The 26,514-nt window shown below is 43.7% G+C and overlaps 1 protein-coding gene across 1 annotated transcript; it reads right to left on the bottom strand.

Annotated features, from left to right (window-relative positions):
* Positions 1-580: 580 nt before the first annotated feature.
* VPS16 (VPS16 core subunit of CORVET and HOPS complexes) lies at positions 581-26,430 on the bottom strand. The gene is given in 25 exon segments (XM_078148609.1): positions 581-837; positions 966-1,069; positions 1,297-1,393; positions 1,518-1,687; positions 2,003-2,080; positions 2,368-2,475; positions 2,574-2,608; positions 2,611-2,670; positions 3,064-3,172; positions 3,457-3,591; positions 3,767-3,875; positions 3,992-4,027; positions 4,170-4,297; positions 4,396-4,530; positions 5,117-5,193; positions 5,567-5,661; positions 5,820-5,909; positions 6,027-6,082; positions 6,226-6,348; positions 6,544-6,659; positions 6,873-7,017; positions 7,287-7,415; positions 7,699-7,796; positions 7,976-8,064; positions 26,363-26,430. Coding segments are annotated over 25 exon segments (2,520 nt in total). The 5' UTR covers positions 26,416-26,430; the 3' UTR covers positions 581-692.
* Positions 26,431-26,514: the final 84 nt, after the last annotated feature.

Genomic DNA, 26,514 nt, shown 5'->3' with positions numbered 1-26,514 from the left:
TCTTCTCTTTCCAAAAGGTCATCCACTGTGCCACCCACAAGGGAAATCAGGTTATAATGGATAGGACCAGGACAATAGTAAAGGAGGCAAAAGTAACAACAGGGCCGTCAGTCAGGAGCTTTGCCCTGTGACAGTTAAGGAAGTGCCCTGGGAAGCCTGGGCCTACATTCTGGTCCCTGCCTCAGACAGGAACTCCCAGAAACCAGACTAGCTCAGGGACAAACCCTGGTGGACTCCAGGAAATGAGCTCACATTTATGTAGGACTTTGTGCTTTACATATATGACTTCATATAGTTGTATAACAATTATCATGCTGGTACCACAAGTATTGCTGCCTTTTTATAGATAAGGAAACTGAGGCTGAGAAACAAATGAACCCAAGTCAATGGGGATGAAGAAGAGGCCATGAAAATTCCGGACAATGTGGGAGCAGAGGGGGATATATTGTGCTTGTGGGAGGACTGGACCAGCTCCCCGATCCAGAAAAAAGCCAGTGATTCTAGTCCCCAGAGGAGCTGCAGCTTGATCTTGAAAGAGGCCCAAGCCAAGCAGTCAGGACAGAAGCAAAGCAAGGAGGAGTGTGGAGTATTTAGACTTTATTTACAGTTCAACCACACCCTGCTCCCCCTACCCCTTCAAAGCCACTTCAGAGAGAGGCTTGCAGACAGGGAGGGGTGTGACGGAGGGCTCCTCACTTCCTCTGAGCCAGGGCCCTGGCACGCTGAATTTTGTCAGCTGTGGCTCCGTCTGAGGCCCCAGTGCAGTGGGACAGGACGAGGCTCAGCTCGGCCTCATTGCGATGCTCGATGGCCACATCCGCAGCCTGTGCCACATCCTGAAGTGGAGGGAGGGGAGGCAGGTCAGGGCTTTCCCTGAGGCCTCTCAGGCACAGAAACACAGACAGGCCTCCTCTCCCTTCTCCCTCTGTGCACAGATCCCGCCAACCCCTCCCTCCAGAGCATACCCGATAAGGAGGAAAGCCTTGACTTTCTGCTCAGGGCTCACTCGGGCAGCAAACTTCTTGGCCTCGAATTTGTTGCGTCGCTTCATGCACACTTCCACAAAGGGCTTGGGGAGAATGAAAGGGCAGGGAAGTCACTACCCCAGAACTTAGCTTCAAGGTCCAGCCTCGCCCTGCCCTGCTCCAAGCCCCTTTCTCCAGGATAGGGCCCTTTGACCACCCCTCTCCCCCGGGAGCTTTCCAAGGGCAGCACTGAGTTGCGGTGGATAAAGAAAGGCTAAGTTTCTTCTGGGCTGGGGTGCAAAGGGGTAAGGACTGGGGGGCCCCTCCTCACCAGATACCCAATGGGTGATTTTTTGCTTTTGGAAAACTTTTCTAGCTCTTCCCAGTCTTCCCGATCAGCCAATGCAGTCAGCTTTAACCACCAGAACCTGGGGGAAGAGGGAAGAGAAACAGACGGACAAGATCACTGGCAGCCGAAAGGAGGTGAGAGTAGATCCAGGATCTGGAGGAGGAATGCCCAACGCCCAGCCTGGCCCCAGGATCCAGCCGTGCCTTTTGTCAGGGATTCGGAAGTCCCGGGCCAGCTGTTCGGCACGTTTGTTGTTCCCACTGAGGAGGAGGGAAGTCACGGTGTCATGCAAGGACAGGTCCAGGAAGTGCCCCCCCAGCTCATCCTCCAGGCGCCGCTGCAGCCGCAGGAGCCGCATCTGCTCCTCTGTGGCCTGGAGGGGTAGAGGGCAGTGAGCCCTCCACAGGGAGCAGGAGAAGTGGAGGAACTAGAGAGAAACTAACAAGAAGGGAAGTCTGGATGCCTCCCGGGGCAGGGACCACTCGGGGGTCACAGGATGTCAATGCCAAGTCCACCCCCTCATTTTATAGAGGAGGAAACTTAGGCTCTGAGAGGGAGACTCGGCCCAGTTCCCACAGGAAGTCAGTGACACAGGCAGGACAGGAACTCAACTTCCTGACAATGGGCTTCTGGGTTAAAGAAGGAGTGAGGGGTGAGGGTGGGGCAGGAGGAGGGGGAGAACGTCAACCTTAGCAGCAAACTCATTCTTGGCCTTGTAGTACTCATCAGCTGCAGTCTGAAGGGCTGCAACTCTGCCTTCGATCCGCTGGAGGAGAAAAGGGCAGAGCCTGAAGACCTCAGAGAATCCCTCTCTGCATTCTCTGACTCTGCAGGCCGGTCTCAATACCCTCTTCAGCTTCTCTTGCACCTAGCAACTGCCCCTCAATTATTCTCTGGGTCACATGTAGGCAAAGGGGATATCTCAACGGGTCCTTGTGGACTGCTTGGGCCTCATTTCTGGGAGCCACGGACCAACCCCACTGGACAGCTATCCACTGCCTCCCTGGCCAGGACTCACGTCCCTTTCCCACAGCAGCAGCTCCAGGCCCTGACCTCCTCAGCAGCATAGCTGGCCCGCATGTGGAAGTTGCCAAGCTCTTGGTGATTGTCATCTTGGTTGTAAAGATCCTTCAGTGTTTCCAGCTCCTGGTGCTTACAGAACTGGAGAACCAATCAGGGGGAGGCTTGTCAGCCACAACCAGTCAAGGTTTGCCACAAGCATCACCCTCAAATGTTCCCCCCTTCCTCCTCTCACACACCTGTCGATATAGACTCAGGGCCACAGGCTGGTTCTGAGGGTCATGAAGAAATCTCCACGATTCAGCTCATTCTTTAGGTGCAATACAACTGTAAACACTGTGAGGCCAGGGAGAAGTCACTAAATGCTTCCTCCCAACCTGCCACCACTACAGGACTGGCCCAGGGGTTGGTGGAGAGATGGACCTTTTCTTCTCCTATGGACAGCAGGAGAACTGAGACAAGTGCCTAATGTGGGGCCCTGGTAACTTGGGAAAGGAAATGAATAAACATCTAAAAAGATAAAAAACCCAAGGGCCCTGGGAATAAGAATTTGGGCTACATTAGCTCTAGAGGCCAGAACCAAGAGTGGAGTTAGTGAAGTTTTCAGAGGCAGAGAAAGACCTGGCCGCAGCTATTTCTGCCTTCTCCTGTCCAAGTTACCAGCTGCAAACCTGAGGGAACTAAGGATAGCTTGGCCTTCTCCCCCATGATTCCCCTCAGGGGTCTCACCTAGGTCTGTGTCCCCACTCTCAATGGCTTTACTCAGGGCCAATTTGCTTCTCTTCATCTTCAGCAGAAGTGGCACCTGCTCCCCAGATCGCGGCTCATATTCCAAAAGCTGGGGAGACAGAGAAGGAAGAGGGGAGAGGTTACAGGATGGCAAGTTCAGAGCGGAGGAAAGCGCAAAAGCAGCGGTCATGAAGTCAGCTATTATCATCCCCTCTCTTTACAGATAAGGAAACAGCCCCAAAGACATGCAGGGGAAGAGCTGGGCTCTAAATCCAACCCAACACTTTCCTCCCCACAGTGAAGGAAGCATAAGGAGAAGTCAAGCTTGAAGGGGAAATGAGTGTGTGTGTGTGGATGGGGGAGTGAGAGTGGAAGAGGAGAGTCCCTTCCGACCTTGATGGCAAGCTCAGTTCGGCCGCAGCCATAGGCGCGGGCGGCGATATCGGAGTAGGAGACCCCTGGCGTATCCCCAAGCTTCTGGTTAATGGCACGAGCAACATCTTCATCAGACACATCCTTCTGCTGCACCTGGGGACAAGGGGAGGTGGTGTAGGTGAGTCACTGAGGCCCCCACCCTCACACCATAACCTGGCACTCCGTTTTCTTTCTCAGGCTTCCCAGGGCCTCCCATAGTACATCTGGCTCCCTTCTACCTATGGCCAAAGTGCCTCAGGACTCCCTGAAACACCCCAACTTCTTCTACCTTGTAACAGGCCCAGTGGGCCAGGATGCGACTGACACCCTGAACCTCAGGAAGTCGAAGGTACTCGCAGATCTGGATGGCCAGAGGATAGAGTCGCCGCAACACCAGCCTAGGGATGAGGAAGGAAATGGGGAAAGAGGCATCTGGGAAAAAGACTTCCCCAGCAGCTAACAATCTGTGCCCTACAGTGGAAAATGCCCCCCAGGACCCTGCCCCATCACCCACCTGTCCAGCAAAACTTCAATAGTGAGCTGCTTGTATCTGGATGACAGGTAAGGAGCCAAACTAGAGAGGATGCCCTCCACCATCACCTCCCCTTTAATGGAAGGGGATCCCCATGGGACAAGGTCAGCATCTCCCAGGCCCTGGGAGAGAAGGATATTGGGGACACATTCCTGGATACTGGGTGTAGGTGAGGGGGATTCCAATGGGATAGTCCCGCACAGCATTCAGCACCCTCAAGTCCTGACACATGCGCACGAAGGTGTCTGGTGGAAACTTGTCAACGAAACACTTTCCAAAGGAGGCTGCCTGGGATGGAAGGAGGTATGTGAGAGGCGCTAGCCTGGCAGAGGCAGCCAGCACCACTGTCTGCTGTCCCCTCGTAGCCACCCTCCCCCCCCCCCCACCGACCCTGAGCAGGCTTTCTGCATCTCGGGCTGGTGCTCATGGCCAGCAGCCTCGATACACTGCCGTACTGCCTGGGGCAGCTGTTCCCGCTCCTGGATCTCCCGGAGGTACTCATCTGCCTTCTGGCTTTCCTTCTAAAGGGTGAAGACGGAGAAGGGCCAGAGTGATGACAGTGGCTAGGAAGCAGGTGAGTGTCACTGATCATCCTAACATGTTAGGGATGAAGTTAAGTCCCTGAGTCTCCTAAAAAGGATCTGCCTAAACATTTCCAAACTCAAGAACTCTTGTACCCTGAGCCTCTCCAGGGCCACAAGTCTCCCACCTTCACATCCTTGGGATGAAGGTGAGGGTAGGGGAGGTGAGATGGCCTGAACTTTGGCCTAAGACTTTCCCTATCCAGCTCCCAGAGGGACCCAGAGGAAAGTCTAGAACATGAGCCAATTTCTGTGACTCCATCTCCATCCTGGGTCTTCTGAGCCTTCACCTTGCTGGACGGAAGAGGCCTCTTTCTCATGACCTGTCTCCACAGCGCCTCCACTGCCTTCCACCTCTGCTCCCCTCCATATACTTGTCCCCAGGAGCCTCCAGCCACACAACGTGTACCAGGAGAAAGCTGCCCAGCCTAGCTATTGGATACTAGGGATGAGGTAGGAAGGAGGCGGGACAAGCCCTATTGCTAGATGGGAGGTTGGGGGAGGTCACCAGGGGCCAGGGTTTCACCTCATATTCCTTTTGAGCTTCTAGCAGAAGGGCTCCTGGGGCCATAGAAGCAATCCTGAAGATCTCTTCACTGGCCACTGTGATGTGGGAAGGAATGAATGGTGAGTGTGCAGTGCCTGGAGCCACAGAGACCCAGCCCTGTTTTCTCCTCAGCACACAGCAAGTACCCCCAAACCAGACTGTGCCTTTGCCCCTATAATCAGAGGCTACCTTCCCCTAGCCCTGTCAAGTCACTAAGCATTTATTAAGCACCACATGCACAGCACAGTGCTCCAACTTGGACATAGTTTTGTACCTGCCCTCTGGAGAACATTTTTTTCTCCTGGTGCTCTCATTCTAAAGTCTAGGCCTGGCTTCTCATGGAAGCCTCAGCAATCTTTCTCTATAGTCTGGGGCTTTCTCCCCATGAAGAGCCAGGATGTTTCCCTCCCAACTAGTCACAGCCCTCACCTGGAACTTCATGCAAAAACTCATGGACATTTCGTGAGAAGATCCGGACTCCATCCAGCTCAGGCACTAGGTATGAATCCTCTTCTAGTACAAACCTGCGGTCTGTCAAGGAAGGCTCAAAAGGGAAACAGGGCAGGACAGGAAGGGGGCAGGGTCCTCCACAAAACTCAGGGGGTCAAGGAGGGGAAATGTGTTCTTCAACCTTCCGGGACCCTCCTGTAATAAATGCCCCAAAGATAACCCCCAAGGATACTGGATGCTTTCAGGTGCATCACCAGCTACCATAAGCCGTCGCTCCCAGGCCACCACAACAGCCTTTTGCTTGCTCTTTGGACGACTGCACCTGTCATGGGGGACACATCTTGTCAGAGGTCAAATAATTCATGCTACCCTTGCACTAGGACTCCAGGTAAGCAGCCAGTCTCCCTCTGGGTGACACCCCAGTTGCCCCCCCCCTTACCAGGCCATCTGCTTGGGCGGGGCTCGAATGTTGCAGCTGAACTCATACAGCTTCTCCTGGGGTAGGTCATGGATGACATTAGTGTTTCTCACCTCCTAGCAGTCCCTCCCCCTCAGTGCCCCAGAGGTGGTTCCTAAAGAATGGTCAACAGAGTCCTGGGGTGAGGATGTTCAGAAATCACTGCGCCCCTGTGGCTCACCTTAAGTGAAGCCAGGCCCATCCAAATGTGGCCCGTATCAGTGAATAATGCCAGGTATCGATAATTGAAGGACACAGCCATCTGGAGGAAGCCACTCACTCCCGGAGCCAAACCAGGGGGTACCTGGAAGCATAGCACAAGAGCCCCAGCCCAAGTGAGGAGGGGCCAGCCTTTACCTGTCCCTTAAATACCACTGATCCTCCAGATCTCATGAGGAGAGAGTGTGCCAATGTGCTTGCACGCAGTCATTTACTCTGGCCCTCCCCACTGTGCCCCTGCAGCCCCTGAAGGGTCATAAAATACATTCTATTTACTCACCACCCCTGAGCAGGCTGTATTGTCTAACAGGTAGAGGTCAGGACCAATGGCTAAAAGCACAAGGGTCACTCGGTCTTGGAACAAAACTGTCCAGCATGAAGGTAGAGCCTGGAGCCCTAGAAAGAGAAATTAGCATTGGGGAGACTGAGGGTCCAGAGGCCAAGGTCAGGGTAAAGGAGCAGGGCACCCATTCTGGTAAAGCTCTCTCAAATACACTGGCCTATTAGGAACAGACACATTCACCTCCCCACTGCCCCTGGCACTGCCCGCACCTCCAGGATGGATACAGTGGCACAGTGGAGAGCATCCAACATCTGAAGAGGGGGTACCTGGCACCTCTGGCATCCTACGCAGCTTGAGGTCACCCACGTTGGCAGTGAGTGTAAAACGATGGGCACCAGTGAGGATGGCGATCCCTGACCCAAACTCCGTGTGGAATACCCGGGCATCCAGAACCCGGTTCTGGAGCACCTCCTGGATAGGCCAAGGGGAGGGAGACAGGGAGAAGCAGTTACTTGCCTAATAATCTCTCTCAGATGTCCTGAAAGACTCACCCAATCTAGTCTTAGTACCAACTAAGACTCAAGCATATCTCTGCCCCAGCTAACACCCCTGCTCCCACACCCCTCCCTCTAACCCCAGCCATTACCAGTCCCGGCCTGTCCCTGCCCTCCACTTCAGTGTCCTACCCACACAGACAATGCCCTGCCCCCATCACACTTCTCAGTCTGTTTCACACCTACATTGCCCATGCTGAAGTGTCTCCGGAAGTCACCATGCAGCCCATAGACCAGCACAGAGCCATCTTCCTGCACACACAGCAGCTCCTCCTCTGCCGACCAGCCCAATAACACTACCGGCCCACTCTTCCACTGGTTGGGGGGGAAGTACAGAGAATGTGAACAAGGCTGATGGAGAGCTTCCTGAGAAGGGGTACAGGAGGGAGAAGAATCCTGGGGTCCCAAAGGGAGGTGGGAGGCGAGGATCACCTCGCCTAGGGTTGGCACAGGATAGTTATGGTCCAAGGGGCAGGCTAGGGGAGAACCAAAGAGACATATGTGCAGTGGGGAGAGAGGCAGGGTGCATGGGTCCCTATATGCTGGAACTGGAGAACAAGGAGGTGAGCCAGGACCACCCGGGGGCTGGGAAGCATACCAGCAAGCTGGCTAGAGCCACTCCAGAGGACGAATAAATCTGAAGTAATGGTCGAATGCTGGGTGACTTCTCTTTCTTCCAAGGGTTTCTCAACACAGCTGGGGAAGGAAAATATTAGCCAGATGCAACCCCATGCCCTTGACCTCAGACCTACTCCCTCCCAAGACACAATCTCCCCTCGGCTGGAAAGTCAGAAGGGCTTTATGGGGCTCAGGATGGAGGGAACAAAGACCAACAGAACCCAACGGGACAAGGGAGGAAAGAATGGCCCACGTACCAATGGGGCCCCCATAAGGAGCTGCAGCCACCAGGCAGTCTCGCAGGGGTTCCTTCAGGTCCCAGTCCATGCTGTACAGCTCAAACTTCCTGCCATAAACAAAGAGAGCCAAGACCAGCATCAGCATAGGAAGCTTGGGGTGGAAGGCTCCCTGAGTCTACTAAGCTCAGAAGAGATCATAAAAGAGACTCCAAAGGATGCACAGTTTGAAAGGAGGAGCCCAGAGAAGGCCTATATGAGACAGCAGATACCACCCAAGCCTGGGTACCAAGGAGAAAGGCACACTCAGACCTGCCCTCCAACGGGAGTCCCTATTCTCCGGGGGAAGAATCTGCCTGAGATAGAATGACCCTTCATCCACGGAAGAAAGCAACTGAAGAGACGGGGTGGGGGGGGAAGGGAATAAGCATTTATATAGTACCTACTATGTGCCAAGCACTATTCTAAATGCTTCCCAATCATTATCTCATATGATCCTCACAAGAACCCTGGGAGGCAGGTGCTATTACTATCCCCAATTTACAGTTGAAGAAACAGGCACACAAAGGTTCAGTGACTGCCCAGAATCACACAGCTACAAAATGTCTGCAGCTGGATTTGAACTCAGGTCTTCCTGATTCCTGGCCCAGAGCTCTATCCCACTGTTGCACCTTTTACTTTTTAATTTTTTGTTTTTAGGCAATTGGGATTAAGCAACTTGCCCAGGGTCACACAGCTAGTAAGTGCCAAGTGTTTGGTCTGAGGCCACATTTGAACTCAGATCCTCCTGACCTCAGAGCCGGTGCTCTATCCACTGCACCACCTAGCTGTCCCATACCACCCATTACTACTGGTAGTAGTGTTGAGGTTCTCACAAGCTTTCTGCATTATGTTCTGCCTGGCTCAAATAAAACCAACATACTTCAGGGCTTCAAAAGAAAGCTCTTTAAAGCTTAAAAAAAAAAAGCACCATAAATGTAAAGCATTATTTTAGGAAGTACCAAGGTGTTGTAGATAGAGTGCTGGACCTGGAGTCAGAAGATCTGAGTTCAAACTTCGCCTCAGACATTTCCTAGTTGTGTGACCTTGGGCAAGTCACTTCACCTCTGTTTGCCTCAGTTTCCTCAACTGTAAAATAGGGATAGTCATAGTCACCTATTTCACAGGACTGTGTGAGAAGCAAATGAAACATTATAAAGTGTTGTGTAAATCTTAAATCACTACATACATGCTGGCAATCTGATGATGGTGATGATGATGGTGATGATGATCTGTGTGACCTAGCTCAAGTCACCTCTGTGGGCTTCAGTTTTTTGATCCCTACCCTTTCACAGACAAAATCCTAGAAAAATCTGTATACACTTATTGCCTACACTTCCTCACACCCCTTCACCCTGCACTGCACTAAGATGACTGATGAGCTCTGAACTGTCCCACAGACGCTTGTCTCTCAGCCTGCTCATTCTTGACGTCTTTGCAGGACGGGGCACTTCTGCTCAGTTTCTCTTCCTGTATATTCTCCTCCCTGCTGTCACACTGCTTCTGCTCAGCCTCCTTTGCAAGATCACCAGTCATATTCCTGCCCTTCTATGTGAAAGGCTATGTCTTAGGGCTCTGTCCTGCACCCTCGTCTCTTCTCTGTATCTTTTCCCTTGGTATTCTTGACTCTCATGGGTTTAACCATCATCTCCATGCAGCTCATTCCTAAACCTTTACAATCAGCTCTCACCTCTCTCCTGAGTTCCAGGCCCACATCTCTATCTGCCAGTTTGATCTTTCTACCTGGGTGCCCCAGAGGCATCTCAAACTCAACAGGCTCAAAATATTTTCCCCACAAAATCCACCTCCTCATCAAACTCCCTTACTTTGGTTGAAGATACTACTGTCCTACCAGTCACTCTGGTTTGCAATCTCGGAATGACTGCTGACTATTCCTTCTCTTTCACTCCTTGCATTAAGCCAACTGCCAAATCTTGATTAAACCTCTCACATTTCCCTTTCTCTTCCTTCACAAAGCCACTCCCCTAGTTTAAGCCTTCTCAGACCAGAACTACTGCACCACCTCTTAACTGGTCTCCCTACCGCCAGTCTTTCCAAAGCACTAACCACATCACACCCTGCTCAAAAGGTTTCAGTGTCTCCCTACTGCCTCTCAAACAAAACAGAAAACACAAAATCCTCTCTCTGGCATCTAAAGTCCTTCCCAATCTGCCTCCAACCTACTTTTCTATACTGATTTCACATTAGTTCCTTTCCCATTGTCTTCATTCTAGCCAAACTGGACTATCAGCTATTGCCCGTAACTGCCAATTCCCCCATCTCTGTCTAAGCATTTCCCCATGCCAAGAGTGTTTTCCTTCCTGTCTCTGCCTCTTGGAACACCTCTCTTTCTTGAAGGCTGACTCCAAAAAAAGGGCCTTTCTTGATGCCTTGAGGTTTTATGTTCCCACCCCTCACCCCCACTACTTTGTGTTTATTTGGACACACTTTGTATTTGAAAGGCAGTGTGGCGTAATGACTAGAGAGATGGTTTTAGAGCCAGGAAGACCTGGGTTTGAAGCCCACCTCTGAAACATTCTAGCTGTGTGACCCTGGATAATCACTTAAACTCTCAGAGATCCACATAACTCTAAAATTAAGTTGCTGAGTAGGTACCAATCTGCTAGCTACATGGTAAAGGAAATTTCCTTATTGGAAGTACCAATGAAATCACAGTTGCATTAAAAAGAACAAACTGCACTGACTTGTCTGAGTACATGTTGTTTCTCTGTGGTAGAACATAAGTTCCGTGAAGGCAAGGAGTGTTTTATTTTTGTCTTTGGACCCCCCCCCCAGTGCTTAGCACAGAGCTCCATGAATGATGTCTATGGTCCCTCCCAGCTCTAAATCCTAGGATTTCAAGAACCTCTCCTTCATTTCTTCCTTCACACATAGACAAGCAGTAACACTATCAGGCCAACTGCCTCCCAAGAGGAGCCTACCTAGTGGATGGCATGGCAGGAACATGAAACTTGCCTCACTGTGCAAAGTGCATGATAATTTACTGTGGGTTTTCTTGCCCATTACCTCGTTGGGCTCTCTCGACATCCCTCTCGGGGAGGCAGGAATCATAGGATTTATGAATCAAGGGGAACCCGAGAGCCCATCTAGTCCAATCTCCTCCTTTTACAGACAAAGAAATTGAGACACAAGGAAGGGAAGGGATTTGTCTAAAGTCACACAGGTATAACAGAGCTGGGAATCAAACTTGGATTTTCTCACTCTAAATCTAGCCTTCTTTTCACTCAACTACGCAGCTTCTTACTATTGATGCACCCTTTTGATGGACGAAGAAGCTTAGAGAGATGAAGCTCAGCCAAGGTCCCAGAACTAGCATAATGGAACCAAAAGGAAAGATTAGAAAAGCAAGCAGCTTTGTATGCTGGAGCAGTGTCAGAATCAAGGCCATGAGAATGAAGATATTCTGTATACTGCTGCACTGCCAGGTGGTGGTGGGAGGGACAAGGAAACTGGGGAGAAGAATCATAATACAAGCAGCCTCTTCTCTCAGAGTTTAGGAATAAACCACCAACCAGGAGGTGACCTTAATTGGTCCCAGAGAAAGAGACAGGGTAGAGTGAACCACAATAGGAGTGTCATCTCTCTCTGCCAAAAGCAAAGCAGTGATTAATTAATCAGTAATTAATTAAGACTTGCCTTAATAATTCTGTTCTTGAAAGGTAGTTGCCCTCAAAAACTAAGAGAACATATACCCTGGACCTGATTCTCACCAAAAAGAACTAGCAGCTGGCAAAGAAATGACAAAAATCTTTTGGAGGAGTAACTATTCCATCTTAAAATTTGTGAGAGGAAGAAAATGGTAATAGTTTGAAACATATCCTAGATACTAAGGTCAAACTTCTTTGATTTGGAGGGGTATGTTTTGTTTTGTTTGTTTGTTTCTTTTCAAGGAGGGAGGTAGGGAGGTGTTCCTTAGCTAGGTGGTTTTTTATTTTATTTTTATTTTCAGTTTCAAATTCTCTCCCTCTCCCACCCATTGAGAAGATAAGAAACATGATACCCATTGTATATATGTCCTTAGCTATATTTTAGGGAAAAAAAGATGAAAGAAATAATAGAACTGGTACTCAGAATGGATGGGACAATGGTGACAGATGAAGGAGGGAAGGCAAAACAACTCAACTTTTATTTTGTTTCTATTTTCTCTTCCAAGGAGAATGATCTTTGGACTGGAAAGTATGGAACAAATACCAATTGTTCTCACTTTGAGTAAATTCACATTACACAAATTTGACTTTATGTAAAGAATTCGAAAGAAATCTTCATTAAAAAAAACCCACCTACGATGGGTTTCTCTCCCTGATCCTGCCCCTTGGCTTAGCACTCCATGGCCTCCTTCCTCCTGCCCCCCAAAACCAAAAAATAACTTTTAAAAAACCCTCCAAATGAAAGCAGAATAGACTGCATGAACAGATTACCACTGCGACTGCCAGACTGAGGCTTTCTTGGCTTGAGACTTCGGGCACCAAGAGAGAAGACCCTTGCCCTTCAGGTCTGCGTACCCCACCCACCACTCTTCACATGTCCAAGTCCCCTTGTGTCTGTCAGCGTGTGAGTACCACATATCTGTCCCCAGCCCCGACATGTTACCATGTGGCCCCCATGTGTTCTTCCTCTCAGTTCCAGCCAGGCCCTCATGTGGCTGACCCTGGCCCCTACATTCCTTCACCAGTTCTCACTTTGTGGGCAGCCTCCTTCCTGCCCCCCTACCTCCCTTAGCACAGGCAAATTCACATTACATAAAAATCTATTTCCATTGAGGTCTACTGAATGGTCCATTTAGGTAAAGCAAGAACTGTCTGCATAGCTAAGAGAGAGGTGATACCCAAGATAAATAATGAAAAAGTAAAAGAACACTTAGAGGCTCTTGTTGAATTTAAGCCACCTGACTCAGATGGACATATCCTCAGATACTGAAAAGACCTGGGAGATGTGATTCTTGGGTCACTATCAATGACCTCTGGAAGATCATGCCTAACAGGAGAGATGCCCGAGAACTGGAGAAAGGCCAGTGTCTTTTAGTTAGTGTGAATACATGAAAAAGGAAACAGTGACCACAGCAAGCAAAGCAGGATTTACTTCATTAAGAAGAGATCATGTCAGACTAAACACATTTCCCTTTTTGACAGGGTTATTCAGCTCATAAAGAGAGGTGAATTCCAAAGACCTAGAGGAAAAATCTCTTTATTGTTTTTTTTTCAAAAAGTTAACTAAGGGAATAGTAATAACTTTGAATCCACATGATGACTTTCCTATCTCTACAACATTTTTATAAGAATAATCAACACATGCACCAGGGGTATCCTCAAAGATGAAGGGGTTTTTTGTGAATGATAGTCTCTGGAAGAACACACAACTGATTGCTAGGTACAAAGAAAAAAAAATCCCTCTGTATCTGTTATTTGTAGACTATTAAAAAAATGGATAAAGCAAAACACCATTTCAAAAGCTTTCTTTCAATAAGGCATTTCCACACACATGTCAAATCATATATGAATCCTTGGGGGAGAGAGAGGATTCTGGGAAGATGGCAGAGTAGGTCAGAAAATTTCAGGCTCTCCAAATTTTCTCCCCAGACAGAACATCGCCTCAAAATGAACACAGAATGACAAAAAGAAGGGGACAAAGCAGTTCTCTTTTTTATCAGATTTTATTTATTTTTAGTTTTCAACATTCACTTCCACAAGACTTTGAGTTCCAAATTTTCACCCTATTTTGCCTCTCCCTCCACCCCAAAGCAGTTTCCCTCAAGACAACTAGAGAGGACCTCAGGAAAGCCAGAACCTCCAGGGGCTGAGGTTTGGCCTGAGTGAAGCATAAACACCTTCAGGTTCACACCTTTAGTTCAGTCTGCTGAACTAAATAGCAATAAACAATAAACAGCAGAGCCTGGGAGCAGTTCCTTTGGAAAGAAAACTAGACCTCAAGAACTTTCACCTCATGAGCCTTTCCTCATGGCTTCAGGAACTTCCACCTAAGGTAGGGATCAGATAGCTCAGTGGGGGAAGATGGAAGGACCCCAGGTATTTCTGGGCACCAGGCCTAATGGTGCTGACCAGACATGATCCCTGCTTGTGGTTGCGGGTGAGGAGGGGCAAGCACATGCCCAGTGAGTATAGTACCACATCAGGGCAGTGTGGCTGGGGGCCCTAACTGTGGCTTAGGGAAGGAGAGGAGTACTTGAGGTTGGGCCCCAGACAGAATTCAGAAAATAATGTGGCCTGGGGAAATATTCACAACTCAGGATGAAAACCTAATTACAATAATAAGCTGCTAAAAATAAAATAAAACAAAATAAAATGAGTAAGCAAAGGAAAAAGAACCCAACCGTAGATAGCTACTACAGCATAAAAGAAGATCTGGGTTCATATTCAGAGGAAGACATTGAGGCAAAAAACGCCACTTCTACCCCAAAGAATAATGTCAAACAGTCACAAGCCCCAAGAGAACTCTCAGAAGAACTTAAAAAGGACTTCAAAAATCATATAAGAGAGATTGAGGAAAAATTAGAGGGAAAAAAATAAAAGCAATTCAAGAAAATTATGAAAAAAGTTAACGAATGAGAAAAAGAGATCCAAAATCTTAAGGAAAAAAATAACTCCCTGAAAACTAGATTTGGTTAAGGGGAAATCAAATGACATTGTTAAACACCAAGAAGTAATAAAACTAGAAAAAATAGAAGAGAATCTGAAACGTCTCATTAAGAAAACAGCTGACCTGGAGAACAGATTGACGAGAGACAATATAAGAGTTGTTGGACTACCTGAAAGTTATAATCAGAATAAGAATCTTAATACAGTATCACAAGAAGTTATCAAGGAAGAGTGCCCTGAAGTTCCAAAACAAGAAGGTAAAAGTAGAAATAGAAAAAATCTACTGTTCAATACCTAAAAGAGATCCCAGAAGGAAAACTTATAGGAATGTCATAGGGGCAGCTAGGTAGCATAGTGGATAGAGAGCCAGCCTTGGAGTCAGGAAGACCTGAGTTCAAATTCTGGCCTCAGATACCTGATACTTACTAGCTGGGCAAGTCACTTAACCCAGATTGACTCAGCCAAAAAACCAACCAAACAAAAAAAAAAAAACAATGTCATAGCCAAGCTTCAAAACTCCCAGGTTAAGGAGAAAATATTGTAAGGAACAAGGAAAAAAAAATTCAAATACTGCAGAGATACAATCACAAGATCTAGCAGCTTCTACACTAAAAGATCACAGGTCTTGGAACATTTTATTTTGAAGAACAAAAGAGCTAAGGCTGTGACGAAGAATAACTTGCCCAGCAAAGTTGAATACTATCCTGAATGAAAAAATAATAGACATTTAACAAACTGAAAGAGTTTCAGGTATTTGTGACAAAAAGACTAGAACTCCAAGGAAAATTTGATATAAAAAATCCAGAAGAAATAGAAGGAAAACATTAAAGACTAATTATAAGGAACTCATTAAGGTCAAAACTGTTTATGTTTACTTCTTATATTATGAAAATGTTATCAGTATTCTTTTTTTTTGTGGCTAGGCAATGGGGTTAAATGACTTGCCCAAGGTCACACAGCTAGTGAGTGTCAAGTGTCTGGTCTGAGATGGGATGGGATTTGAACTCAGGTCTTCCTGACTCCAGGGCAGGGGCTCTATCCACTGAATCACCTAGCTCCCCCTTGTTATCAGTATTCTTAAGACTATGAGCATACTAAAGCAGTTTAAAAGAAAGTTTGGGGCTGAGTTTTATATTATGGGGTGATTCTAAAAAAAATTGGGTAAAAAAGGTAAAAGGAACAATTATCTCATAAAATGGGGCGTGAAAGGAAAAACTGATACAGAAGAAGCAGATGGGGGTGGAGGGCTGGTAGTGCTGAAACTTTATTCTCATCTGACCTACATTAAGGAGGGAACAACATATACATCTAAAAGAATATAAAAGTCTCCTAAACTTCAAAAGAAATAAAAGGACTAGGGGACAGGATATGGGAGGGACTTTTGGAAGGGTGTGTAGATGCAGGAGGCTGGGATGGGGAGAGGATAAGGGAGGGACTCTTAAAAGGGTGGGTAGAATAAGGAATACCAAGGTAAGGAATAAGGTAATAGGTATACCTATTAGGTAAAATAGAGGTTAAGAAGGACAATAGTGAGTAAAAATAAGAGGGAGGGAAATTCACAAATAGTAATTATAACTTTGAATGTGAATGGGATGAACTCACCCATAAAATGGAAAAAAAGAGCAAAATGGGATTAAAAATCAGAATCTAACAATATGTTGTTTATAAGAAACACATTTAAGAGTGAGAGAGACACACAGAGTTTAAATGGAGGTTAGAGTAAAATTTATTATGCTTTGGCTGATGTAAAAAAGACAGGGGTTCCAATTATGATCTCAGACAAAGTTAAGGTTAAAATAGATTTAATTAGAAGAGATAAACAGAGTGACTATATTTTGATAAAATAGACAATGAAGCAATATCAATATTGTACCAATATGTACCAAATACTGTAATTTAAATTTTTAAAAGAAAAGTTAAATGAATTACAGGTGGAGCTAGGTAGTAGTACTATAATACTGGCGGACTTTAATCTCCCCTCTTAGCACTAGGTAAATCTAACCAAAAAATAAATAAGACAACTTAAGGAAGTGAACAGAATTTTAGATAAGCTAGATATGATCACTATCTGGAAAGGAATACACTTTTTTCTCAGTGGTTCATGGTACCTTTACAGAGATTGACCATATATTAGGACATAAACATTTTATAGTTAAAAGCAGAAATAGTAAAAGTATTCTTTTTCCAGATCACAATGCAATAAAAATTATATTTAATCAGGAACCATTGAAACACAAATTAAAAACTAATTGGAGATTAAACAATTTAATCTTAAAGAATGAGTGGGTCAAAGAACAAATCATAGACACAATAATTTCATTAAAGAGAATGCCAATTCTGAGACAACATATCAAAATCTATAGTATACAGGAAAAGCAGTAATCAGAGGAGAATTTATATCTCTAAACACATCAATAAAATAAAGAACAGATCCAAAAATTAATTAATTAAAAAGAAAAAAAGAGAAAAAAGTGCTCTGCAAACCTTAAAGTGATACATAAATGCTATCATCATCAATTCACCAACGAAAACCAAGGCAGACTAAGAAGTAGGTGGATCACAGACTCATGGAACCTGAAAGTTGTAAGAGACCTAAAAGGTTGTCTGGTCCACCCTTCCAACCTATGTATATCTCTTCTACGGTATATTACATTCCTGAACAGTAGTTATCCAGGCTTTGCTTGGACCCTTACAGTTCAGGGAAATTCAATGTCTCCTGAGGCAACTATTGTTACTTCAGTAATTTTTTTTTGGGGGGGGGAGACAGACAGAGAGACAGAGAGACAGATAGAGAGAGAGAGACACAGAGACAGAGAGAGAGGAGGGAGGGAGGAAGGAGGAAGGAAGGAAGGAAAAGGAAGGAAGGAAGGAAGGAAGGAAGGAAGGAAGGAAGGAAGGAAGGAAGGAAGGAAGAAAGGAAGGAAGGAAGGAAGGAAGGAGGGAAGGAACAGACCAATGAATTGGCTATGCAACAAAAAAAAAACCCTAGGAAATGAACAAACTAAAAATGTCACATTAACACTAAATTGGAAATCCTAAAATTTAAAGGTGAGACTAACAAAATTGAGGATAAAAAAAATTGAGTTAATAAATAAAACTAGGAGTTGATTTTATGAGGGGAAAAAAAACCAATACAACAGATAAACCATGGGTTAATTTGATTAAAAAAGAAAAAGAAAACCACATCACTAGAATTAAAAATGGAAAGGGTGAATATACCACTAATGAAGATGAAATCAAAGCAACTGGAGTTATTTTGCCCAATTATATGCCAATAAATTTAACAATTTAAGTGAAATGGAATATTTACAAAAATATAAATTGTCTAGATTAGTAAAAGAGTAAATACAATATCTAAGTAAATACATTTTAGCAAAAGAAATTGACAGGCCATAAATGAGCTTCCTAAGAAAAAAGCAGCAGGCCCAGATATTTAAGGATCAACTAATCCCAATATTAAATAAATTACTTGGAATAATAAGAACGGATTCTATCAATCTCCTTTTATGACACAAATATGATAGTGATATGTAAACCAGCAAGAGTAAAAACAGAGAAAGAAAATTATAGACCAATTTCATTAATGAATATGAATGCAAAAATCCTAAATAAAATATTAGCTAAAAAATACAATATATTACAAGGATTACACATTATGATCGAGCAGGATTTATACCAAGAACATAGGGATAGTTTAACATAAGAAAAACTATTAACATAATTGATTATATTAATAATAAAAAAGTTTTTAAAAATCATCTAATTATATCAAAAGATGCAGAAAAGGCTTTTGAAAAAGCACAACACTCATTTCTATTTAAAAAAATTTGAAAATATAGGCATAAATGGATTTTTCTTTAAATTGATAAAAAATATTTGCCTAAAACTATCAGCAAGCATTATTTGTAATGGGGATAAGCTAGAAGTCTTCCCAGTAAGATCAGGTGTGAAACAAGGATGCCCACTGTCACCAATACTATTCAATATTGTATTGGAAATCCTAGCAATACAATAAGAGATGAAAAATAAATAGAAGGAATCAGAATAGGGAATGGTAGTAAAACAATCTTTTTTTTGCAGATGATATACTTGGAAAATCCCAAAGACTCAACTAAAAAGTTAGTTGAAACAATTGTTAATTTTAGCAAAGTAGCACAATATAAAGTAAATCCAGAAAAATCATCAGCATTCCTATATATCACAAACAGAATTCTGCAAGAAGAGTCAGTAAGAGATATTCCATTTAAAATAACTCTAGACAGTATAAAATACCTGGGAGTACACCTGCCAAAACAAACCCAGAAACTATACGAACAAAACTATAACAAATTTTTTATAAAAATAAAATTAGATTTAAATAATTGGAGAAATATTAATTGCTCATGGGTAGGCAAGGCCAATATAATAAAAATGACAATTTTATCCAAACTAATATTCAATGCCCTCTCAATTAAATTACCAAAAAATTATTTTACTGAGTTGGAAAAAAACTATAAGAAAATTCATCTGGAAGAACAAAATGCCTAGAATATCAAAGGAGCTACAAAAAAATGTAAAGAAAGGAGATTTAGTAGTACCAGATCTTAAAATTATATTGTAAGGCATTATAATAATAATAATAATTATTATTATTATAAGGCATTACAAGTACTACCAAAACTATCTGGTACTGGCTAAGAAATAAAAAGGTACATCAGTAGAACAGAGTAGATAGAATTTATGGCAGCAAATAAATACAGTAACCTTGTCTTTGACAAGTATGAGAACTTAAGTGTTTGGGATAAGAATTCATTATTTGGTTTTAAAAAATGATTGGGAAAACTGGAAAGCAGTTTGGCAGAAATTGGGCATAGAAATCTTAAATAAATAAATCTTACGCAATTTACCAAGATAAGATCAAAATGGATACGTGACCTAAATGTAAAGAGAGATATAACAAGAAAACTTGAAGAACAGAGAATATATTACCTATCAGACATCCGGATAGGTGAATAATTAATGAATAAATAAGAGATAAAGAGCAATGTAAGGTGTAAAATGGATAATTTTGATTACATTAAATTAAAAAAGGATTGTACAAATGTAGCCAAGATCAGAAGGAAAGCAGAAAACTGGGGGAAAAATTTATAGAGAGATTCGCAGATAAAGATCTCATACCTCAACTATATAAAGAACTTTGTCAAATTTGTAAGAATACGAGTCATTCCCCAGTTGATAAATTGTTAAAGCATATGAACAGGCAGTTTTCCAATGAAGAAATCAAAACAATTTATAGTCATATGAAAAAATGCTCTAAATCATTATTGATTAGAGAAATGCAAATTAAAACAACCTTGAATTATAATTTTACACCTATCAGATTGGCTAAAATGATTAAAAGGGAAAGCAATAAATGTTGGAAGGGATGTGGAAAAACCAGGACACTAATTTGCTGTTGGCAGAACTACAAACTGATCCAACCATTTTGGGAAAACAATGAGGAATTATGCCCAAAGAGTTATTAAATTGCCTATACCCCTAGACCCAGCATACCATTACATCTGTTTCCCAAGATGATTAGAGAAAAAAGGAAAAGAGCCTCCACGTTCTAAAATATTTACAGCAGCTCTCTTCATAGTGGCAAAGAACTGGAAATTGTGGGGATGCCTATCAACTCGGGAATGGCTGAACAAGTTGTGGTATATTATTGTGATAGAATGCTACTGTGCTATAAGAAATGATGAGCTTGTTGGTTTTAGAAAAACATGAAAAGACTTTCAGGTAATAATGAAGAGTGGAAATAAGCAGAACCACAAGAACGTGGCATATATAACAACAATATTATTTTAAGAACAACTTTGGATGACTAAGTCATTTTGGTTATTATAAACATTCAAAGTAACTACAAAGGACATTTGAAGGAAGATGCTACCTGCAACCAGAGAAAGAATTGATAAATAATAGATGTATAGAATGGTTTTACACACACACACACACACACACACACACACACACTCACACACACACAAAACACTTGTGTCTAATGGTAGCCATTTCTAGGGCAGGGGCAAGGGTGAAGAAAAAAAGGAAAAAAGTTATATGCTACCTTTATTATATATAAAAGGAATAGCAAGTTGTACATAATAGATTTGTAGTTTCATATACAATCATCTTTTTTTCTATTCAACTACATCATGGAAATGCTTGTTTTATTCCTTAAGTTCAGAATAAAAGAAATTTTTTTAAAAGCTTCCAACAATGACTTAAACAAAAACAAAAACAAAATCCTTGAAGAAGATAAGATAACTTTGCTCACCAACCTTCTGAAGGATAAAATGAGGTAACCTATGCTGAGCAAAGATGCTTCTTGTCACTGAGGATGTCTGGCTCAGAATCAAAAGGGAAGATGGATTCCCCATACATATCAAGGTCCTCCAGATGTCCCTGGATGTTGGATGTCCCTGTTCATGGATTGTAGTGATTGCCTCAAATCCTTGGAATATTGCAGAACTCCCTAAATGAGTTCCATAATCCCTCAAAATCATTTGGCCCACCTATTTTCACAGGAAAAAATAGGTGTATCAAGAATGAGATTGTCCAGACTCTGCCATAAAACTGATCAGATAACACAATCGTGGTACACCTTGGATGGTTACTGCATATTCATAGTGAGCTAGGTCTGAAATTGAAAATTAGGAAATTTTGCAGAGCTTATAATGATGCTAAGCCTTTCTGAATAAGGTCCATCTTTTCAACAATGATATTCTTTCACACTGTGATGGGAGGCATTTTGGGAAATGGAAAAAGTGGTATATTTGGAATAGAGGACCTTGGTTTAGAATCCGGGCTCTGCCATTAATCACCTATGTAACCTCAACCTCTCTGGGCCTCAGTTTCCTCATTTCTAAAATTGATCTTTAGTGTTCCTTCCAACTCTAAACCTACAATCTTGTGGATATGAGTGATAGAATGCCACAGTCTCCAAAGAATTCTTCAAGGTAAGAAGGATCCACAGAGCATCTGTGGGGTATGGGTGTGTGTGCACGTGTGGGGTGTGTGTGTGTATGTGTGTATACACACACATATACACATATGTGTATGTATATACATATGTATGTATATACATATGTGTATGTGTGTATGTATGTATGTATGTATGTATGTATGTATGTATGTATGGTACACAGTGGGACTGAATAGATGGCAACACATTACCAACCAAGAATCGCACAAGGAGGAATATAAAGGATGTCAACAGAGAGATATACGATGAGAAAAGGAGGGCTGCCATATGGTGAGAAAAAGAAAAAGGACAGACACTCTAGGGTCGCTGTTGATATCCATGAAATTTCAAGAATATGGATTCAGGGATTTATAGCAGGCAACGCATAGGAGTTATATATACAGGATGAGAAGGCATGGATGAGACCCTGTTGAAGGGGGTACTCAAATTGGCAATATTACAGATCAAGGAAGTTTTATGTAGTTTCCCTAGATTTTAGCAAATCATTTGAAAAAGTCAATTGTGTTCTTATGGACAAGAGAAAGACATAGACTAGAGGACAGCAGAATTAGGTGGATTTAGAATGGGCAGAAAGACTGAATTCAAAGAACTGCCACTAATGGCTCAAAGTCAACTTGGAAAGAAGTCTCCTGTGGAAAATCCCAGGGATCTGTATTAACTGCAGGCTTTTTAAACACTTTTAATCACTGACCTAGATAAAGGCAGAGACAGAAAGCTTATCATTTTTTTAAGCTAAATAAAGCTAGGAGGCACTACTAACACCAAAGATTTTAGAGGCAGAATCAGGGGTGTGCTGATTTCTGAGTTATAAATGTTCACAATGAAAATTTAACAATCAGTTCTTTTTTTTTTTTAATTTTTAGGCCACTGGGGTTAAGTGACTTGCCCAGGCTCACACAGCTTGTAAGTGTCAAGTATTTGGTCTGAAGACAGATTTGAACTCAGATCCTCCTGACTCCAGGGAGGGTACTCTATCCACTCACTGTACCACCTACAATTAGTTCTGTAGGAGCTAGCTTTAGCACACCCCTGGGCAAGATCCAAAATGATTTCCAGAGATTAGAACTTTGGGCTAAATCTAATAAAATAATTTTTTAGTGATGTCTTTTGTATTTATATCACATTCATTTAGAAATATATTCTTATTCTCTTCCCTACCCACTGTGAGGTATTTGGGTTTTTTTTTTTAATTCTCTTTCTATTTAGCTGCATCACAGCCATTTTATCTGTAGCCAGCTGAGGCTATGGGATTTAGCACAATTAACAGAAGATGATTAACTTTGGCTCTGTTTTAAGGTAACCATTTGCTAGACCAACTAACTCCTGTATCAATTTACCAGATGTAATATTTTTCCCCTTCTGCTATCTGTGACCGTAAACCTCCATCCTCCTCATTTGCCTGCTATAAATTTTACAAGCCTATCTTTGAAATATTAAATCCTAATTGCATTTTTTTTTCTGTCATAAACTATATAAGCCCTTGGGAAAACTTTGTCTATTGCCCGGAGGTAATTTAGAAACTCTTGAGCCTGTGCTCAAAGTATAATAAAACCTGTTTTTAAAATGTCTCTACCTGTGATAAGCATGATTTGCAGCAATATCTATCAACACATCACTGGCTATTTTCATATCCCCACCAAGGCATCCTTTGTAACAAAGCAAAAAGGTTTAGTAAAACAAATTCAGACAGCAACTACAACCTCTCTACTGTTTGAGCTGTGTTTCCATCAAAGATGACTAGGCCAACTCGATCTGTAGTGCATTCAGCTGAACCAGCCTAAATGTCATGCTTCGAAAGCTGACACCACCAAGAAACCTGAAGGGTGATGAAGAGGCCGAGAAAAATAAAAATGCTTTGATTCCTGGAACTAGTGTTGAATGGTTCTTCTCTCTGAAAATCATGGATTCCAGGGTCCCCAAACAATAATCCTTGTTGCCACTTAGTTCTGGAGCAAGCAAAGGAAGCAGGCCTAGACCAGCTTCCAAGTCAGGTCTTGGCTCTGGTCTTGACTTGCAAGGAGAATGCCAGGGGCCACTATTTCCCCACCCCCCAAACCCTCCTCTCCTCCAAACTTCCCTAGTTCCCCTGAAGGCACTACCATCCTCTTAGTTACCTAGGCTAATCTTGGAATCAATTTCCACTCTTCACTCCTCCTCCCCCCACATCCAAAGAGTAGAGGGGTCTTTCCAATCCTGCCCCTACAACATTTCCTATTTTTCCCTTACTGCCATCCTCAATACCCACATCAAGGCTCCCAAAGCAACAATCTGTCCTGAAGATACACAACTGGTGGCATTTGCTAGGCAGGCCATGGCGCCACTCCCTGCTCAAACACTACTGTAGGCCAGGGGTGGAGAACCTCGTGTAGGCAGGCCATGGCCCTACTCACAAGAACCTCAGGAACAACTGCGGCCTCCAGGGCCAGTGGCTCTCCTGCCAGCACATCCCCAGTGCCATCATTTGGAGGAAAAATCTTTTAAAGAGCTGATCTTGGGGTCAGTTTGGGGATGTTTAGCAACAGCTTCTACAGGTAATGCAGCTCCCACCTCCTCAGCAACTCAGCTACTGAAAATTCAAAAAATAAAGTTCTTGCCACCAAAGTCCTTGGCACTGTCAAATGGGTCTACATCAGAAATACATAGTTTTATCATTAGGGAAAAAAACACTAAAAAGATGCATTACCATATGACTTGCCAGGACACCCTAAGGACCACTGGGCCCTTTCCATCTGCTTAGCAGTTAAGGCCTCCTACATGAATTGTCTTTCCTTGCTAGAACAGGAGTTTCCTGAGAGCAGGGACTGTTGCTCTATTTTCTCCCTGTATCCCTAGCAATTAGCACAGTACATGGTATGGTTAGCATTTAACAAATGTTTTTTCATTCTTTCATTTGAAAATATATGCAATATTATACATTCATAACCCCCAACATATAATATGAAATTTAATAGGGATAAGTGGAACGCTTTAAAATCTGAGTTTAAAAAAAATTTCACAAATACAAAATAGAGGAGGCATGACTTGACAGCAATTCATCTGAAAAAGATCTGGGAGTTATAACAGACTATAAGCTCCTTGAGTCAACATTATGATATGGCAATCCTTCCCCTCATACCCTCACCATCCCCAGCCAAAAACCCCCCTAAACTACTCATACTTACGTAAGGTGGATACAACAGGTATTATCATTATTCTTATTTTACAGAAGAGGAAACTGAGGTTTAGAGCATTTAAGTGACTTGCCCATAGTCATACCTAGTGTCAAAAGTGAGATTCAAACCCAGGTCCTCCTAAATCCAAATGCAGTATTTCCTACCCCTCTGAGATTATCTCCAATTTATCCTGTGTGTTAACTTGTTTGTTCATAGTTCTTTGCAAGTTATCTTCCCCCATCTGATTGTGAACTCCTTGAGTAGGGACAGAAGATTTTTGTCTTTCTTTGTAGCTTCAGCACTTGGCATGGTGCTTGGCACACAGGAGGTACTTGATAAGTGCTCGTTGACTACACCACACTGTGATATAAAACACAGACTAAAGATTATTGTTAGCCCCAGAGGATAGAATCAGAAACAACGGGCAAAATTTGCAGAAGTAGATTTTATCTCAATATAAGGAAAAACTTGCCCAGAATTGGCAATTATCCTTTAAAGTGGAATGAGCTGCTTCTGAAGGTAGTGGTTGTCCCCTTACTGGAAATATATAAGCAAAGGCTGTTGAACCAACCACTCTCCAGGTACCACACGACAAGCATTTATTAGATGGCTACAGTGTCAAGCACAGTGCTACCTGGCGGAGATAAACTGACAAAAATGAAACAGTCCGCGTTTCTGAGGAAGTTACATTCTGTAGGAGAGGACATGTATGTAAAGAAGTATCTACAAAATATATAAATTTATGGGAGCAGGGGAGATCAGGAAAGGCTTTACAAAGAAGGTGATGCTTGAGCGAAAATTTGAAGGACACAAGAAATCTGGTAAGAGTGCACTCCAGGCAAGGGAGACGAGTCAGTGCAAAAACACAAAGGCAGGAGATGAAGTGTCCTGTGTGAGAAACCGCAAGCAGGTCTCCTTGCTTGCAATACGGCGTAGGAAAGGGCCGTATCGATATATAAGGTGGAAAAGTAAGTTGAGGCCAGGTCGTGAAAGGTTTTAAAAGCGACAAAGAGCTTGTATTTGGTTTTGGAGGCAATAATTCCATAAACAGGACTTTCTGGGTTATAGTGTAAAAGGAATTCACATTCAAGTATCGGTTGAACTAGACAGCCTTTAATCCAGGGGTCAAATAAACTTGTTTTTATTTTTTTTAATAGTTTAATAATTTGTATTTCAATATAATTTGTTTTCTTTATAATTTTATCTTTAAAAAAAATTATGCATATGAAAATACGGTTCTTGAGAAGTGGTTCATTAAGAATCCCTGCCCCTTTCCAACCCAGTCTGGGAGTCTCCTCTTTGATGCTTCCTTGACAACTGCGTGATCTGTGGGCTGGAGGAATGGGGGAAGGGGCGTTTACTAGGGGAATTAGAAGAGGACAGAACGGGGTGGGGAAGGTGCTGAGAGGTGGGTGGGTGTGGGGGAAGGGTAAGAGAAGGGGTGATGGGGGGGAGGGGTGCATGGGGAGAAACGAAGGCTCTTGACGGATCAGGGCGGGAGGGGGGCCAGGGGCCCTGCACGCAAATGGGAGGGGTCGCTCGAGAGTCGCACAAGGGATGAGGAAGCGAGTCCTAAGTCGGCCCGGGGACCCGCGCTCACCGATAGAAGGCCGCTTCCCCGAGGGGGTTCCAGTCCGCAGTGTAACAGTCCATGGCGGCGCCCGGATCCCCCTACACATACGGCGTCCACTCAGCTCCAAAAGGCTTCCCTTTTTTCCCAGCCGCTAAACTTCCGCTTCCGCCCGTCGCCAT

This window comes from Phascolarctos cinereus, unplaced genomic scaffold (genome assembly GCF_003287225.1).
Source record: "Phascolarctos cinereus isolate Bilbo 61053 unplaced genomic scaffold, phaCin_HiC Scaffold_9;HRSCAF=440, whole genome shotgun sequence".
NCBI lineage: Eukaryota > Metazoa > Chordata > Mammalia > Diprotodontia > Phascolarctidae > Phascolarctos > Phascolarctos cinereus.
The sequence above is the reverse complement of the archived record's forward strand: the minus strand, read 5'-3'. Positions and strand labels throughout refer to the sequence as shown.